The 19,674-nt window shown below is 44.1% G+C and overlaps 1 protein-coding gene across 1 annotated transcript; it reads right to left on the bottom strand.

Moving 5' to 3' along the window:
- Nucleotides 1-8,246: 8,246 nt before the first annotated feature.
- On the bottom strand, nucleotides 8,247-18,092 carry LOC112240131 (zinc finger protein 628). Its single transcript, XM_042316836.1, has 4 exons — nucleotides 17,505-18,092; nucleotides 10,680-10,816; nucleotides 10,237-10,333; nucleotides 8,247-9,986 (listed from the first exon to the last, which is right to left on the bottom strand). Exons 1-4 carry the CDS (start codon nucleotides 17,785-17,787, stop codon nucleotides 8,761-8,763), a joined length of 1,743 nt encoding a protein of 580 aa, XP_042172770.1. The 5' UTR covers nucleotides 17,788-18,092; the 3' UTR covers nucleotides 8,247-8,760.
- Nucleotides 18,093-19,674: the final 1,582 nt, after the last annotated feature.

Below are 19,674 nucleotides of genomic sequence, written 5' to 3'. Positions count from 1 at the left end.
CTGTGAAGCCCTTTTGTGCAAAGCAATGATGACGGCACGTGTTTCCTTGCAGGTAACCATGGTTGACAGATGAACAATGATTCCAAGCACCACCCTCCCTTTGAAGCTTCCAGTCTGTTATTCGAACTCAATCAGCATGACTGAGTGATCTCCAGCCTTGTCCTCGTCAACACTCACACCTGTGTTAACGAGAGAATCATGGACATGATGTCAGCTGGTCCTTTTGTGGCAGGGCTGAAATGCAGTGGAAATGTTTTTGGGGATTCAGTTCATTTTCATGGCAAATAGGGACTTTGCAATTCATCTTATCACTCTTCATAACATTCTGGAGTATATGCAAATTGCCATCATACAAACTGAGGCAGCAGACTTTGTGAAAATGTATATTTGTGTCATTCTCAAAACTTTTGGCCACGACTGTATGTATGTATGTATGTATGTATGTATGGATGGATGGATGGATGGATGGATGGATGGATGGATGGATGGATGGATGGATGGATGGATGGATAGATGGATAGATGGATAGATAGATAGATAGATAGATAGATAGATAGATAGATGGATGGATTAGGTAAGAGTACCAATCAAAAGTTTGGACACATACTCATTCAAGAGTTTTTCTTTATTTGTACTATTTTCTACATTGTAGAATAATAGTGAAGATATCAAAACTATGAAATAACACATATGGAATCATGTAGTAACCCAAAAGAGTGGCCACCCTTTGACAGATTTGCACACTCTTAGCATTCTCTCAGCTTCTGAGGTAGTCAACTGGAGTGCATTTCAATTAACATGTGTGCCTTGTTAAAAATTAATTTGTGGAATTTCTTTCCTTCTTAATGCGTTTGAGGCAATCAGTTGCGTTGTGACAAGGTAGGGGGGTATACAGAAGATAGCCCTATTTACTTTAAGACATGAAGATCAGTCAATCCGGAGAATTTCAAGAACTTTGAAAGTTTCTTCAAGTGCAGTTGCAAAAACCATCAAGTGCTATGATGAAACTGGCTCTCATGAGGACCATCACAGGAAAGGAAGACCCAGAGTTACCTCTTCTGCAGAGGATGAGATCATTAGTGTTACCAGCCTCAGAAATTGCTGGTCAAATAAATACTTCACAGAGTTCAAGTAACAGACACATCTCAACATCAACTGTTCAGAGGAGACTGCGTGAATTAGGCCTTCATGGTCAAATTGCTGCAAAGAAACCACTACTAAAGGACACCAATACGAAGACTTGCTTGGGCCAAGAAACACGAGCAATGGATATTAGACCGGTGGAAATCTGTCCTTTGGTCTGATGAGTCCAAGTTTGAGAGTTTTGGTTCCAACTGCCGTGTCTTTGTGAGACGCAGAGTAGGTGAACAGATGATCTCTGCATTTGTGGTTCCCACCATGAAGCATGGAGGTGTGATGGTGCTTTACTGGTGACACTGTTTGTGATTTATTTAGAATTCAAGGCACACCTAACCAGCATGGCTACCACAGTATTCTGCAGCGATACGCCATCCCATCTGGTTTGTGCTTAGTGGGACTCATTTGTTTTTCCAACAGGACAAACACCCAACACACCTCCAGGCTGTGTAAGTGTAACAATTTTGCTTCCGTCCCTCTCCTCACCCCTACCTGGGCTCGAACCAAACACCCTCTGCACACATCAATAAGTCACCCACAAAGCACCGTTACCCATCACTCCACAAAAGCTGCGGCCCTTGCAGAGCAAGGGGAACAACTACTTCAAGGTCTCAGAGCGAGTGATGTCACTGATTGAAACACTATTAACGCACACCCCACTAACTAGCTAGCCATTTCACACCGGTTACATAAGGGCTATTTGACCTAGAATGAGAGTGATTGAGTGCTGCATCAGATGACCTGGCCTCCACAATCAAATCAAAGTTGATTTGTAACGTGCGCCGAATACAACAGGTGTAGTAGATCTTACAGTGAAATGCTTACTTACAGGCTCTAACCAATAGTGCAAAAAAGGTGTTAGGTGAACAATAGGCAAGTAAAGAAATAAAACAACAGTAAAAAGACTATATATATATACAGTAGCGAGGCTATATACAGTAGCGAGGCTACATACAGACACCGGTTAGTCAGGCTGATCACCCTACCTCAACCCAATTGAAATGGTTTTGGATGAGTTGGACCACAGAGTGAAGGAAAAGCAGCCAACAAGTGCTCAGCATGTGGGAACTCCTTCAAGACGGTTGGAAAACCATTCATATATTATATATATAAAAATATATATACACTGCTCAAAAAAATTAAGGGAACGCTAAAATATCACATCCTAGATCTGAATGAATGAAATATTCTTATTAAATACTTTTTTCTTTACATAGTTGAATGTGCTGACAACAAAATCACACAAAAATGATCAATGGAAATCAAATTTATCAACCCATGGAGGTCTGGATTTGGAGTCACACTCTAAATTAAAGTGGAAAACCACACTACAGGCTGATCCAACTTTGATGTAAGTTCCTTAAAACAAGCAAAAATGCGGCTCAGTAGTGTGTGTGGCCTCCACGTGCCTGTATGACCTCCCTACAACACCTGGGCATGCTCCAGATGAGGTGGCGGATGGTCTCCTGAGGGATCTCCTCCCAGACCTGGACTAAAGCATCTGCCAACTCCTGGACAGTCTGTGGTGCAACGTGGCATTGGTGGATGGAGCGAGACATGATGTGCTCAATTGGATTCAGGTCTGGGGAACGGGCGGGCCAGTCCATAGCATCAATGCCTTGCTCTTGCAGGAACTGCTGACACACTCCAGCCACATGAGGTCTAGCATTGTCTTGCATTAGGAGGAACCCAGGGCCAACCACACCAGCATATGGTCTCACAAGGGGTCTGAGGATCTCATCTCGGTCCCTAATGGCAGTCAGGCTACCTCTGGCGAGCACGTGGAGGGCTGTGCGCCCCCCCCCAAAGAAATGCCACCCCATACCATGACTGACTCACCGCCAAACCGGTCATGCTGGAGGATGTTGCAGGCAGCAGAATGTTCTCCACGGTGTCTCCAGACTGTCACGTCTGTTACGTGCTCAGTGTGAACCTGCTTTCATCTGTGAAGAGCACAGGGCGCCAGTGGCGAATTTGCCAATCTTGGTGTTCTCTGGCAAATGCCAAACGTCCTGCATGGTGTTGGGCTGTAAGCACAACCCACACCTGTGGACGTCGGGCCCTCATACCACCCTCATGGAGTTTGTTTCTGACCATTTGAGCAGACACATGCACATTTGTGGCCTGCTGGAGGTCATTTTGCAGGGCTCTGGCAGTGCTCCTCCTGCTCCTCATTGCACAAAGGTGGAGGTAGTGGTCCTGCTGCTGGGTTGTTGCCCTCCTACGGCCTCCTCCACGTCTCCTGATGTACTGGCCCGTCTCCTGGTAGCGCCTCCATGCTCTGGACACTACGCTGACAGACACAGCAAACCTTCTTGCCACATCTCGCATTGATGTTCCATCCTGGATGAGCTGCACTACCTGAGCCACTTGTGTGGGTTGTAGACTCCGTCTCATGCTACCACTAGAGTGAAAGCACCGCCAGCATTCAAAAGTGACTATAATGCCTATAATTTCCACCTGTTTTCTATTCCATTTGCACTATTCCATTTGCACACATATATATATATATGAATGAGAGAGAGAGAGAGACTGTCTTTAGATGTCTCTCTCTATACCTGTCTGTGAGGCTCCAGAGCTTCTCTCCTTGGCTTCGTCGTCAGCTCTTCCACAGTCCGCACACTTCCCGATACGGCCTCCCTCTCTGTCCCTTTCCCTGCGTCTGTTCTCCGACCACTGCAGCCGCTTCTTCAGCGACTCGACCTGCTCCCGGCTCCGGGACACTTCCTTCATGAAGCTATCGTCCACCAGCCTTGTGATCTCGTACATAGCAGCCTTGAATACCGTCTCCATGACTCCGGAGAGCTGAGACTGGAAGGTTACGGTGGCTTCGGACATCATAGCAAACTGTCTATGTGTAACTAGATAGTTACGAATTCGTAATGTTTAGTTACTTTTGTACAGGCGAATCAGTCCAGAGATCGAGTCTTGAAAAAATGATAGGACGCTAACGTTTGCAGCAAATATACTGGGAACTAAACCCTTCTGTCTGTGTTAACAGGCTAGCAAATCTAACTACTATTGGAAGTTGTTGTCTGACTCAGTGACTGTCCAAGTAATACATGTTTTTATCATTTCGAGAGATAAGATGCAGCAGTTAATGTGTATGAGGCTATTGTAATAAATATAAATAACAGAGATAATGAGAGATGGCAGTTAGCTTGTTAGCTAGTTAGAGCCAACGCAAAAAGCATACACAAAAACAATAGAATTTCCGGAAACAAATCTACGGATCGAGTAGTAGGACAATCTACATTGGAACGATGAGAGAAAATACGACCTTTCTTTGAACAAAACATCTGTACGTTTACTGTAAATAAGATTCGAAATTTAATTCGGCTATTATTATACGATTCGAATACTGATCAGTGCCGTTGTAGGCTATTTATTGTGTAAATGATTTACAGGAAATCTACACCGAAGCGATTTATCCCGCTCTCCACTCAGCCCTTTGCGGGCCCTGGTCCAAAGTGGAGTGGACTGGGAATAGGGTGTCCAAAACTAGGTTTCTCTCCAATTGGCGACATAACTGTTAGGTTATATCAGTTATCCTGTTCGAAATTTCGTGCAGAATCCACTGCGTTGTTTCAGATGCAACGTTTATGGTCATGTTGCAGCAGTGCCCTTACGAAAAAAGATTGCAGTCACAGTGCAGTATAACTGCGGTATGCAGCAAATACTGCGTTCAAAATAACCGTTTTTTTATGTCAGAATTGACTTGTAATTTAAGCTTTAAGCTGAATCCATGAATTAAATACACGTATATTTATAATTCCATTCTCAGTCCTTTCTTCATTGTCTATTACTGTAACTCAACCATAGTCTTGTGTACATATTCATTATCTTTATGGGGTCAGATAAACATTTTAATAGGCTAACTGCTTAGTCTCATGTGATGTGTATATAATATACTGTGTGTTAACATCAAATATTAGTGCCCACTATAGTGCTCCCTCTCTCTTAGCTGTGAATTCAAAACCCAGCTGTGTTAGTTTTAATTAAACAGGGATCCCAATAATGTGCATTGCTTGCTGTTTGGGGTTTTAGGCTGGGTTTCTGTACAGCACTTTGAGATATCAGCTGATGTACGAAGGGCTATATAAATACATTTGATTTGATTTAGTCTCACAGGGATTGGGTAGGACTTGTACTTTTATGTTTTTATGTATTGATTGATTATACGTATCAAAGCCTTTGCTGATTAACATTTAGTCGCTTTTGTTGTTTGGAAGAATCATGCCATGACAGAAAGATGTAGTAAAAGTGTAGAAAATAAAAAGTTGATTTTGAATTAGCAGTTGATTAATTGTTTAAAAAAACAACAGAAATTCTTGTTACTTGTCATTTGTTATTCATTAGGTAAGTTAGATGCCTGAAATCAAGTTTAAATTTAGGTGTACTGACTTCACGTCTCACGTCATGGTTTTTATGTTCTGCAGGTTTAAGCTACTTACTTGAAAGACTGGGAAGTTTCACTTGAATGACCCTCTAAGTCATAATTAAGAGTGGGGGAAAAATGTTGTTACTCCAGTTGCACGTTTCACCACTGACCCTTCATCTTTTCAACCAAAAGATGTGAACAAACAAATGTTTGACATCTACAAAATGTATCAATTTGGATAATGTATACTGAACAAAAATATAAACGCAACATGCAACAATTTCAAATATGTTGCAGAGTTACATTTCATATGAGGAAATCAGTCAATTGAAATACATTGATTTGGCCTTAATCTATGGATTTCACATGATTTGGAATACAGCTATGCATCTGTTGGTCATATACCTTTAAAAAAAGGTGCCTCACAATGGGCCTCAGGATCTCGTCAAGGTATTTTTTTGCATTGAAATTGCCATCGATAAAATGCAATAATCGTGTTTGTTGTCCATAGCTTATGCCTCCCCATACAATAACCCCACCGCCTCTATTGGGCACTCTGTTCACAACGTTGACATCAGCAAACTGCTAGCCTACACAACGCCATACACATGGTCTTCGGTTGTGAGGTCGGTTAGATGTACAGCTAAATTCTCTAAAACGATGTTAGATGTGGCTTATGGTAGAAGAATGAACATTCAATTCTCAGGCAACAGCTCTGGTGGACATTCCTGCAGTCAGCATGCCAATTGAACGCTCCATCAAAACTTAAAACATCTGTGGCATTGTGTTGTGAGACAAAACAGCACATTTTAGAGTGGCCTTTCATTGTCCCCAGCACATGGTACACCTGCATAATGATCATGCTGTTGAATCAGATTCTTCATATGCCACACCTGTCAGGTGGATGGATTATCTTGGCAAAAGGAGAAGCGCTCACTAACAAGGATGTAAACAAATGTTAAAGTAAGCTTTTTGTGCATATGGAACATTTCTGGGATATTTTATTTCAGCTCATGAAACACGAGACCAACACTGTACATGTTGCATTCATATTTTTTGTTCAGTGTACTGTAGGTAGTTTGACCATATTGTCAATGTTAAGCAAGCTAGCTTATAACATGCTTTACCAAGAAAGCATAATGTGAAAGTGAAATGAAACATTGCCCCTAAAATAAATCTAAATAATGTGTTGCTGTATGTACTTAGTCTTGTCTTGGGCTGCAGAGGTTTTGTGGCAACATCTACAACCAGACTGCTTAGAGACCTGGGAATTAAGGGCCAGAGCCAGCGTTCGGCAATCAAAGCTATATCGGAGGCGGCAGAAGGCAGCAGTCAGTGGCTCTGGATGAAGAGGAAAGACCCCAGCTGGGCCCCGAAGTGAGAGGGCCAGGAGGTATGCGGTCAACAATGCTTGACTCAGGGAGGAGGACGCCCCTGCCATGCATAGTCCCATGGGATGTTGGCTATCAACAAGGCAACTCCTATGACTAATTGGGAATGGGACGCAAGCGTAGGATTGATCACCCTGTCGCTGGCCGCCTTTGGGGAGGGTGTATAGTGTGAAAGGCCGAAACACCCTAGGAACCAAAGGTACACTACTGACGATGCGCTCCCCAAATTTCACCACGCTCACTGTTCATTAACTCTTGGAAGTGCTTGCACAAAGGATAGTAACATCTCATCCCGTGTTCTTGGAATCTTTGTCCATGTTAACGTACTGTGTTGGGAATATAATTGCCTATTATGCAGTTGGCCTTTAAGGTTGCAGATATGGGTGTGGTGGGGAGGCGTGTCCACCCCACAGGTGCCATCTTGAATTGACTGCAAGCCCATTGTGGAAGAGAGGTAGCATTGTTTGCTGTGTGCTAAGAGGGATTTGTAGGCCTCTTTCCTATCACAGTCCACTGTTTTGATGAAAATTAGAGGCCTGGATGACACCAGTGTCGTGATAAGGAAACAAAACACTAAAGTGGAGTTCTTTAGCAAAACAGTCCTAAACAAACATCACTATGTTGTCATCCAGAGTCCCATGTATTTCTTTTCCAAGCTATAGCACACAGTATTTTACATACAGCAGCTTTTTAAAAGGACTAAAAGATTAAGTCTGCTCCATGTTTTCATTTTTCATCTAAAAAAATATCTCGATACTGGTGTTGTCCTGGCGCTAGTGAAAATATCTAGACATAGCGCAGGGGAATGTGGCCCATTGTGTCTTTTCTGTTGGATTATTGCTTTTAAATTTAGATCTGGTTGGATTACCTTTTTGGGAGGGGGGCTTCCTTTGGGTTACAAACATTTATTTGGTCTTGGACTTCCATTTAAGGACTCACACTCTCAACCAAAGGTTCTGGTAGGACTAAGGTTTCGAACTGAGACTGTTGACTCTGACAGGACTATACGATCTTATTGTTGATTATTTTGTTGTTCATGCTGAACCGTCCTATCAACACGTCACAAGCTAACTTCATTATTAGCAATGTTAGCTAGCAATCCAGATATCTAAAATCTTATTGGTTGAAGAATTGGTCAGACTTTAAATGCACTTGAACACAATCATGGCAGACTTACGACGTCCCACGAGCACATGAATGCCCCATATTCAAATGTCTGTTAGGTTGGCATGATAATTTTGACAGACAATTCATAGACAGTTCATGTATGGCGTGAATTCTTAACCAACACACAGATTTACAAACGTTCATATTTTCATCAAAAAGGAGGACCAAGGCACTCTGAAAATAATTTATTAAAATGCCTTCATTTGTACGGCATGTTAAATGAAAAAAGATTAAACTCCGACGCGTTTCGGCTGCATGGCCTTAGTCAGGGAGTACAAAGATTTGATAATGCATGTCCTCATTTGAACAGCATTTTCCAATCAAACTTGATTTGAAGAGGGTTACAGAATTCATTGGACAACACCTAGTAAAAACTATACATATTAAAAAGTGAAATACTGTATATGTTATAAAAATTAAAATCAAGGCTAGAAGGATCAGAACTCATAGAAAAGTAGTTCCGCCTTTTTGACTGGGCAAAGTTGTAAGAATAGCAGAGCTGCCTAATTTATTGTACACTAGATCACAGCAAACATGTTCATATTTTCAATGTCCTTATTAATAAAGAACTGATCACAAGAAATGTTCTCAATGTCAAATGAAATAATAAAACTAGCTGTCCGAAGATTCATGTAGCAATTGTAAGTGTCTGCTATATAACAAAAAAATGTATCAATAAAAAAATCAGTCCAGGAGATTTGGCCTGTGTTTGCGCTGGTGTGACTTCAGATGTGCCAGTCGTTTGAAGCTGAGTCCACACACAGAACAGCAGTATGGTCTCTCCCCAGTGTGGGTGCGCAGGTGCACTTTCAAAATGTCTGCCCGTGTGAAGCTCTTGTCACACATATTGCAGCAGTGGGGTTTCTCCTGCGTGTGAATGCGCTGATGCACCTTCAGGTTCCAGAGCCGACTGAACTTGTTCCCACAGATGGAGCAGCAGTAGGGCTTGTCTGTGGTCTGGCTGCACTTGTGCCTCTTCAGGTCGGAGAAGGAGGTGAAGCCCTTGCCGCAGTGGCTGCAGAGGTGGAGTCCCTTGGCCTGGTGGACTCGCTGGTGGACCTTGAGGTTGCAGGCCTGGGTGAAGGTCTTACCGCACTGGGTGCAGGAGTACAGAGGCCCAGACCCTGACCCTGTACTCGACCCTCTCCCCGTTTTGTGTTTCTGCTTGTGGACCTTGAGAGAACCAGAGTCTGGGAAGGTCATGCTGCACTGATTGCAGGTATGACACCTCCCCCCTCCTCCTCCTGTTACCTGCTCTTGTGAACGATCTCTGAGGTTTAAAGAGAGTCCAAAGTCGTCAGCAGCATCATACAGGCTCTCTGTGTTGTTGTTGTGGGCTGAGCTTCCAGAGTGGATGGAGGTTAGCCCCCTGTGGCCGGCTCTACTAACTGACTCTGGGACACCGTGTTCAGGGTACAAGACGCTGGAGTCCTGCAGGTACCCCTCCTCGTTGATCAACAGGCAGTTCAGGTCTCCCACCTCCGGGTGGGGGGATGGCATTGGCGACCCCACCTGCTCCCTCCGGCTCCGATGGGAGCGAGGCATGTGGGAGCGATGGTGATGGTCTCCCCCCTCAGACCCCCCCAGGTCCACCTGGTAGTGACCTGCAGCTCTGTAGCTCAGCGCTCCCAGACGAGACGGAGAACCAGGAAGCCTATCCAGCCCTTCCATGTCTAGAAGATGGTCGCCACTACCACTACTGCCGTAACCAGACTTCTCAAAGCCGACCCCCAGTTCCTCCATGCTGTAGCGGGGGCGGTAGAGAGGTTGACTGGGGTCTCCTGGGTCTCCCTCGGGGCCCGGTGGTTCAGGATGCTGGTCTAGACCAGAAGCCCAGTCATTCTGGCACCGCTGTAGATCCTGCTGAATAAAACTCTTACTGGGCCCCGAGATGTCTGAACCATCGGCCCCTGAAAACACAGGGGACACGAGGCATTAGAAGCATTAATATTTAAGACATTAGAATTACTAGAAACGGTAGTAGAGTAACTGTAATGTTAAATGTCTACTTACAGTTTCAAGTTGACTTTCCATGTATAATAATGAATACATTTTAAATGAAACAGCATACTTACTATAAGTTACTCTTGTTATCATTCTCATCATCATAAAAAGTAGGTTATTGTCTGTGTTATATTTGTGGTACACTCTTCAACTCACCATCCAGGCAGACGCCCCATCTCTCCTGTAGCTCAGTGTTGTGGAGAGGCTCCTCTTTCAGCAGACTGTCCAGCTTCTGACCTCTGACCTCTGTGGACTGGAAGAGCAAATGATTCTGACTAAATAATGGATAAACTGACAGTGATTGAATAGAGCTGACATGATGGTTCTATATTCAGAACTCTCCTCTGGGACCCCCAGACATCTCACAACTTTGTCGTAGCCCTGAACTAGCATACTTGATTCAAGTAGTGAAGGACTTGATGATTTGTTGACAAGTTGAATGAAGTGTTTAAGTTCTGGAACAGTTCAAATATGAGGAGAGGTTTGAAAATGGCTGCCCTATTCTTTGTGACAGACAATCTGTTATGTACAATATATTTCCACCTGAACATTCTGTAACACCACACCCCCCACAGGTGTTTAGTCCGTCCCCTACCTACCTCAGAGATTCTCCTAGGGCTGGTGGCCTCAGCCTCCTCCAGATCATTTAAGGCTGTTTCCCTGGCCACGCCCCCACAGCTGCTCCACTCCTCCCCTGGTACCTTCTCCTGCTTCAGGCCACGCCCCCTCTCCACACCTGGCCACAGGTAAACAAAGAGAACATTTCATTTGGAGTAAAAGGTAAGTAACATTGTGGATAATAGAGTCTCCTCACATCAGATGAAGGAAAGAAAACATCTTATTAAGATGCCACCACCACCCATGACTGACTCCTTTCTTAAACCAATACTGTCTGATCACTAAAGTATGGAATGTACACATTACAGCAGCCCCACTTCAGAGTGATTCTATATTTATCACAGGAGGTTGGGGGCACCCTAATTGGAAAGGACGGGCTCATAGTAATGGCTGGAGCAGAATCAATGGAATGGTATCAAATACTTCAAACATGGTTTCCATGAGTTTGATGTCATTCCATTTACTCCGTTCCAGCCATTATTATGAGCCTTCCATCCCTTAGCAGCCTCCACTGATTGTATGTATGTACAGTACCAGTCAAAAGTTTGGACACACCTACTCATTCAAGAGTTTGTCTTTATTTGTACAATTTTCTACATTGTAGAATAATAGTGAAGACATCAAAACTATGAAGAAACACATGAAATCATGAAACCAAAAAAAAGTGTTAAAGAAAACAAAATATATTTTATATTTGAGATTCTTCAAAGTAGCCACCCTTCTCCTTGATGACAGCTTTGAACAGTCTTGGCAATCTCTCAACCAGCTTCACCTGGAATGCTTTTCCAACAGTCCTGTAGGAGTTCCCACATATGCTGAGCACTTGTTGGCTGCTTTCCTTCACTTTGTGGTCCAACTCATCCAAAACCATCTCAATTGGGTTGAGGTCGGGTGATTGTGGAGTCCAGGTCATCTGATGCTGCACTCCATCACTCTCCTTCTTGGTCAAATAGCCCTTACACAGCCTGGAGGTATGTTGGGTCATTGTCCTGTTGAAAAACAAATAATAGTCCCACTAAGCGCAAACCAGATGTCATATCGCTGATGGCATATTGCTGCAGAATGCTATGGTAGCCACATTGGTTAAGTGTGCCTTGAATTCTAAATAAATCACAGACTGCGTTACCAGCAAAGCACCCCACACATCACACCACCTGCTCCATGCATGGAAATACATATGCGGAGATCATCTGTTCACCTACTCTGCGTCTCACAAAGACATGGCGGTTGGAACTAAAAATCAAATTTGGACTCATCAGACCAAAGGACAGACTTCCATCGGTCTAATGTCCATTACTTGTTTTTCTTGGCCCAAGCAAGTCTTCTTATTATCGGTGTCCTTTAGTAGTGGTTCCTTTGTGGCAATTTGACCATGAATTCACAGACGAGTAGGTAAACCACCACTACTCCCTGTCAGGAAGTCCAGGATCCAGTTGCAGAAGGAGGTGTTTAGATGTGCTTTGTGGGCACTATGGCGTTGAACACTGAGTTGTAGTCAATGAACAGCATTCTCACATAGGATGTTCCTCTTGTCCAGGTGGGAAAGGGCAGTGTGGATTGTGATTGCATCATCACAAAATCAAATCAAATCAAATGTTATTTGTCACATACACATGGTTAGCAGATGTTAATGCGAGTGTAGCGAAATGCTTGTGCTTCTAGTTCCGACAATGCAGTAATAACCAACAAGTAATCTAACTAACAATTCCAAAACTACTGTCTTATACACACAAGTGTAAGGGGATAAAGAATATGTACATAAAGATATATGAATGAGTGATGGTACAGAGCGGCATAGGCAAGATACAGTAGATGGTATTGAGTACAGTATATACATATGAGATGAGTATGTAAACAAAGTGGCATAGTTAAAGTGGCTAGTGATACATGTACTACATAAAGATGCAGTAGATGATATAGAGTACAGTATATACGTATACATATGAGATGAATAATGTAGGGTATGTAAACATTATATTTGGTAGCATTGTTTAAAGTGGCTAGTGATATATTTTACATCATTTCCCATCAATTCCCATTATTAAAGTGGCTGGAGTTGAGTCAGTGTGTTGGCAGCAGCCACTCAATGTTAGTGGTGGCTGTTTAACAGTCTGATGGCTTTGAGAAAGAAGCTGTTTTTCAGTCTCTCGGTCCCAGCTTTGATGCACCTGTACTGACCTCGCCTTCTGGATGAAAGCGGGGTGAACAGGCAGTGGCTCGGGTGGTTGTTGTCCTTGATGATCTTTATGGCCTTCCTGTAACATTGGGTGGTGTAGGTGTCCTGGAGGGCAGGTAGTTTGCCCCCGGTGATGCGTTGTGCAGACCTCACTACCCTCTGGAGAGCCTTACGGTTGTGGGCGGAGCAGTTGCCGTACCAGGCGGTGATACAGCCCGCCAGGATGCTCTTGATTGTGCATCTGTAGAAGTTTGTGAGTGTTTTTGGTGACAAGCCGAATTTCTTCAGCCTCCTGAGGTTGAAGAGGCGCTGCTGCGCCTTCTTCACGATGCTGTCTGTGTGGGTGGACCAATTCAGTTTGTCTGTGATGTGTATGCCGAGGAACTTAAAACTTGCTACACTCTCCACTACTGTTCCATCGATGTGGATAGGGGGGTGTTCCCTCTGCTGTTTCCTGAAGTCCACAATCATCTCCTTAGTTTTGTTGATGTTGAGTGTGAGGTTATTTTCCTGACACCACACTCCGAGGGCCCTCATCTCCTCCCTGTAGGCCGTCTCGTCATTGTTGGTAATCAAGCCTACCACTGTTGTGTCGTCCGCAAACTTGATGATTGAGTTGGAGGCGTGCGTGGCCACGCAGTTGTGGGTGAACAGGGAGTACAGGAGAGGGCTCAGAACGCACCCTTGTGGAGCCCCAGTGTTGAGGATCAGCGGGGTGGAGAGGTTGTTGCCTACCCTCACCACCTGGGGGCGGCCCGTCAGGAAGTCCAGTACCCAGTTGCACAGGGCGGGGTCGAGACCCAGGGTCTCGAGCTTGATGACGAGCTTGGAGGGTACTATGGTGTTAAATGCCGAGCTGTAGTCGATGAACAGCATTCTCACATAGGTATTCCTCTTGTCCAGATGGGTTAGGGCAGTGTGCAGTGTGGTTGAGATTGCATTGTCTGTGGACCTATTTGGGCGGTAAGCAAATTGGAGTGGGTCTAGGGTGTCAGGTATGGTGGAGTCTCTCAAAGCACTTCATGATGACGGAAGTGAGTGCTACGTAGTCGTTTAGCTCAGTTACCTTAGCTTTCTTGGGAAAAGGAACAATGGTGGCCCTCTTGAAGCATGTGGGAACAGCAGACTGGGATAGGGATTGATTGAATATGTCCGTAAACACACCAGCCAGCTGGTCTGCGCATGCTCTGAGGGCACGGCTGGGGATGCTGTCTGGGCCTGCAGCCTTGCGAGGGTTAACACGTTTAAATGTTTTACTCACCTCGGCTGCAGTGAAGGAGAGGCCGCATGTTTTGGTTGCAGGCCATGTCAGTGGCACTGTATTGTCCTCAAAGCGGGCAAAAAAGTTATTTAGTCTGCCTGGGAGCAAGACATCCTGGTCCGTGACGGGGCTGTTTTTCTTTTTGTAATCCGTGATTGACTGTAGACCCTGCCACATACCTCTTGTCTCTGAGCCGTTGAATTGAGATTCTACTTTGTCTCTATACTGACGCTTAGCTTGTTTGATTGCCTTGCGGAGGGAATAGCTACACTGTTTGTATTCGGTCATGTTACTGGTCACCTTGCCCTGATTAAAAGCAGTGATTCGCGCTTTCAGTTTCACGCGAATGCTGCCATCAAATCCACGGTTTCTGGTTTGGGAATGTTTTAATCGTTGCTATGGGAACGACATCTTCAACGCACGTTCTAATGAACTCGCACACCGAATCAGCGTATTCGTCAATGTTGTTGTCTGACGCAATGCGAAACATATCCCAGTCCACGTGATGGAAGCAGTCTTGGAGTGTGGAATCAGATTGGTCGGACCAGCGTTGAACAGACCTCAGCGTGGGAGCTTCTTGTTTTAGTTTCTGTCTGTAGGCAGGGATCAACAAAATGGAGCCGTGGTCAGCTTTTCCGAAAGGAGGGCGGGGCAGGGCCTTATATGCGTTGCGGAAGTTAGAATAGCAGTGATCCAAGGTTTTGCCAGCCCTGGTTGCGCAATCAATATGCTGATACAATTTAGGGAGTCTTGTTTTCAGATTAGCCTTGTGTAAAAAAACAAAAAACTGCATAGTTTCCTAGGAACGCGAAGCGAGGCGGCCATCTCTGTCGGCGCCGGAAGTGGATCTGCTGGGGTGGTATGCAAATTGGAGTGGGTCTAGGGTTTCCGGCATGATGGTGTTGATATGAGCCATGACCAGCCTTTCAAAGCACTTCATGGCTACAGACGTGAGTGCTACGGGGCGCTAATAATTTAGGCAAGTTACCTTCCCTTTTTTGGGCACAGGGATTATGGTGGTCTGTTTGAAACATGTAGGTATTACAGACTCGGTCAGGGAGAGGTTGAAAGTGTCAGTGAAGATACTTGCCAGTTGGTCCGCATCCTGGTAATCCGTCTGGCCCAGAGAGTTTGTGAATGTTGACCTTTTTAAAGGTCTTGCTAACATCCGCTACAGAGAGCGTGATCACACAGTCATCCGGAACAGCTGGTGCTCTCATTAATGCTTCAGTGTTGCTTGCCTCGAAGCGAGCAGATAGACATTTAGCTTGTGGCTGGGTTTCCCCTTGTAGTCCGTAATATTTTTCAAGCCCTGCCACATCCGACGAGCGTCAGAGCCGGTGTAGTAGGATTCAATCATAGTCCTGTATTGACGCTTTGCCTGTTCGATGGTTTGTCTGAGGGCATAGCGAGATTTCTTATATAAGCATCCGGATTAGTGTCCCGCTCCTTGAAAGCGGCAGCTCTAGCCTTAAGCTTGGTGCGGATGTTGCCTGTAATCCATGGCTTCTGGTTGGGGAATGTATGTACGGTCACTGTGAGGATGACATCGTCGATGCACTTATTGATGAAGCCGGTGACTGAGGTGGTATACTCCTCAATGCCATTGGATGAATCCCGGGACATATTCCAGTCTTTGCTAGCAAAACAGTCCTGTAGCGTAGCATCCTTGTCATCTGACCACTTCGTATTGAGCGAGTCCCTGGTTCTTCCTGCTTTAGTTTTAGCTTGTAAGCAGGAATCAGGAGGATAGAATTATGGTCAGATTTGCCAAATGGAGGGAGAGCTTTGTATGCGTCTCTGTATGTGGAGTAAAGGTGGTCTAGAGTTTATTTCCCTCTACTTGCACATGTGACATGCTGGTAGAAATGAGGTAAAACGGATTCAGGTTTGCCTGCATTAAAGTCCCCGGCCACTAGGAGCGCTGCTTTTGGGTGAGCATTGTCTTGTTTGCTTATGGCCTTACAGTTTTTAATGTCCCGTTGGTAGGATAGTCTTAGCCGTAGATCATCCAGTTTGAATTCAAATGATTGCATGTTGCCCAATAATACTGAGGGTAGTGGTGGTTTACCTACTCATCTGCGAATTCATGGTCAAATTGCTGCAAAAAAAAGAGTACTAAAGGACACCAATAAGAAGAAGAGACTTGCTTGGGCAAAGAAACACAAGCAATGGACATTAGACTGGTGGAAATCTGCTCTTTGGTCTGATGAGTCCAAATTTGAGAGTTTTGGTTCCAACCGCAGTGTCTTTGTGAGACGCAGAGTAGGTGAATGTATGATCTCCGCATGTGTGCTTCCCACCGTGAAGCATGGAGGAGGTGGTATGATGGTGCTTTGCTGGTGACACTGTCTGTGATTAATTTAGAAAGGGCTATTTGACCAAGAAGGAGAGTGATGGAGTGCTGCATCAGATAACCTGGCCTACACAATCACCCGACCTCAACCCAATAGAAATGGTTTGGGATGAGTTGAACCGTAGAGTGAAGGAAAATTAGCCAACAAGTGCTCACCACACGTGGGAACTCCTTCAAGACTGTTGGAAAAGCATTCCAGGTGAAGCTGGTTGAGAGAATGCCAAGAGTGTGCAAAGCTGTCATCAAGGCAAAGGGTTGCTACTTTGAAGAATCTCAAATATAAAATATTTTGTGATTTGTTTAACACTTTTTTGGTTACTACATGATTCCATATGTGTTATTTCATAGTTTTGGTGTCTTCACTATCATTCAAAAATGTTGAAAACAGTAAAAGAAATAAAGAAAAACCCTTAAATGAGTAGGAGTGTCCAAACATTTGACTGGTATTGTATGTATGTATGTATGTATGTATGTATGTTAGTATATATACATACATATATAATTGATTTGCAACCCCATTTTTCCCTCAGAACAGCATTAATTTGTCTGGGGCATGGACTCTAGAAGGTGTTGAAAGCGTTCCAAAGGGATGCTGGCCCATGTTGACTCCAATGCATCCCACAGTTGTGTGAAGTTAGCTGGATATCCTTTGGGTGGTGGACCATTCTTGATACACATGGAAAACTGTTGAGCATGAAAAACCCAGCAGCATTGCAGTTCTGGACACACTCAAACCAGTGCGCCTGGCACCTACTACCATACCCATCAAAGGCACTTCAATATTTTGTCTTGCCCATTCACCCTCTGAATGGCACACATACACAATCCATGTCTCAAGGCTTAAAAATTCATATTTAACCTGTCTCACCCCTTTCATCGACACTTAAAGTGGATTTAATAAGTGACATTAATTAGGGGAAATAGCTTTCCCCTGGTTAGTCGGTCATGGAAAGAGCAGGTTTTCCTAATGTTTTGTACATTGTAGATATGTGTTTTGATGTCTCTCTTTTCACCTGTCTGTGAGGTTCCAGAGCTTCTCTCCTCGGCTTCCTCGTCAGCTCTCCCACAGTCCGCACACTTCCCCCTCCGGTCTCGCTCTTTGTCCCTATCCCTGCGTCTGTTCTCCGACCACTGCAGCCGCTTCTTCAGTGACTCGACCTGCTCCCGGCTGCGGGACATCTCCTTCAGGAAGCTATCGTCCACCAGCTTGGTGATCTCGTACATAGCAGCCTTGAATACAGTCTCCATGACTCCGGAGAGCTGAGACTGGAAGGTTATGATGGCTTCAGACATCATAGCAAACTGTCTATGTGTAGCTAGCTACAGTTAAGAGTTCGTAACATTTAGGTACTTTTGTTCAGGTGGGTCAGTGTTACGATCCAACTCAGCAAAAGGCTAGGAAGCTAGCTAGCTACTGTTGGATGTTGTCTCTTTCAATGACGGTCCTAATAACAATTTTAATACTTTCTAGATATAAGATGTAGCATTTACTGTATGAGGATATTCGAACAAAGAAATACCATAGGCATTGAAAGACCGCAAGCTTATGACAGTTAGGTAACTAGCGTTTGATAGTTACAGAGCCAACACTAAAATCACAGATAGAACAATGAGACAGACATTTCACCGGATGTATAAAATGTAAAGCATCCGCTTAGCCTTTCCATTCACTACCAAATATGGTAGTGACAGGAAATCTACTGGCCGTTAGTGGGAGAATATGGAACGACATTTTGCTCGTCGATGAAATTTGAGATTTGATCTCAAAACAATTTTCTGTTCCCCAAACTATTTCATGTTATAAACAGAGTGTACCATGTGCGAAAGTTTTTTTTAAAATCACGTTGTTTACAAGGAACGTCAAGGCGAGGAGGGGGAAGTAACGGAAATATGCAGATAAACGCTAGAACGCGCCAATAGGATCTTGCTAGTTCGTGATTGGCTCTTTCCTTGTTCTGCCCACTATGACTAATTTGTTCCCATTGGAAACAACAGGCTGTGTCTAGCTTGGTCTAGTTATAACAAATCTTTGCTAAAGTCATTCCCAAAAAACAATAGCACTTCCGGAAACAAACCTACGGATCTGGTAGTGGGACAATCTACACTACGCTCCTCTCTGGAGAGATGTCTTTATTTGAACAAAACCTTTGCATGTTCTCACGTTGACTGTAAAAAAGGTTGAAAATATAATCCGGCTATTTTTATAAAATGGTGTAAAATATTTACAGGAAATCTACACACCACTCAGTTCGTCACACAAAGCACTGTGTGCCGTGTCCATAGAAGAAGAAGCCATGTTCTGATCAATCTTGTAAGTTATATTCGAAATAATAATCGATTGTACATGTATATGAGTGTTGGTTGAAGTTGTCTGCCACCCACATGTCGAACGAAGGGTTTCAAATTCAGTTCGCCTCTGTTATGGAGAGTGTATTGAATACTGCAGTCACCGAGACAATGAAACTTTTCGAAACAACTATTGAGGAACTGCGAGCCGAAATATCCAGAATAAAAAAAGAGAACAAGGACCTCAAATCGAGGCGTCGATCCAATGAAATAACGAAGAGATGGACCGGTGAAAGTGAACGCCAAAACCACAGAGCCCAGACCGAGTCAAAGTGCTACACGTATCGGAAAATGTGACATCGGCGTTCAATGCGGTGAGGTGAAAACGTTATCCACTGTAGCTAACTATCTATCTACGTTCTAATTACTCACCCATGATCACACATCCTGATAACTAGCTAGCTGAGCATGTAGAATCACAGCTAATTTTTCCAAAACTACTTCATGTAGCTACGTTTAATTTGTATAGACTACAATATTAGGCAGAACATATCGTTTTGAGAGTTGTAGTCTATACTATTATGCATTCATAAATGACTGATAAGAGATCCTTCATAACCTAGGGATTGATATGTCACCCAAAATGATAGGTATGTTGCAACCATAGAAATAGATAACATAGAACGTACTTGGAACCTCAAACACTGGCAATTTGACGGGATTCTATTTGTATGGTTGCAACACAGGATGTTGAAATGTTCTGTCACATCAGTTGGTTTCTAAACTTTAACTCAGAGTGTTTTTCCTAAGTACAACTCTCTCCTGGTCTGGTATTTTCAGTTCTGACAAAGCAGGCTTTACCTTGGGCTGGGGAGCAGCACCTGCGGGAGGAGGACC

Source organism: Oncorhynchus tshawytscha, unplaced genomic scaffold (genome assembly GCF_018296145.1).
Source record: "Oncorhynchus tshawytscha isolate Ot180627B unplaced genomic scaffold, Otsh_v2.0 Un_contig_3021_pilon_pilon, whole genome shotgun sequence".
Classification (NCBI taxonomy): Eukaryota; Metazoa; Chordata; class Actinopteri; order Salmoniformes; family Salmonidae; genus Oncorhynchus; species Oncorhynchus tshawytscha.
The sequence above is the reverse complement of the archived record's forward strand: the minus strand, read 5'-3'. Positions and strand labels throughout refer to the sequence as shown.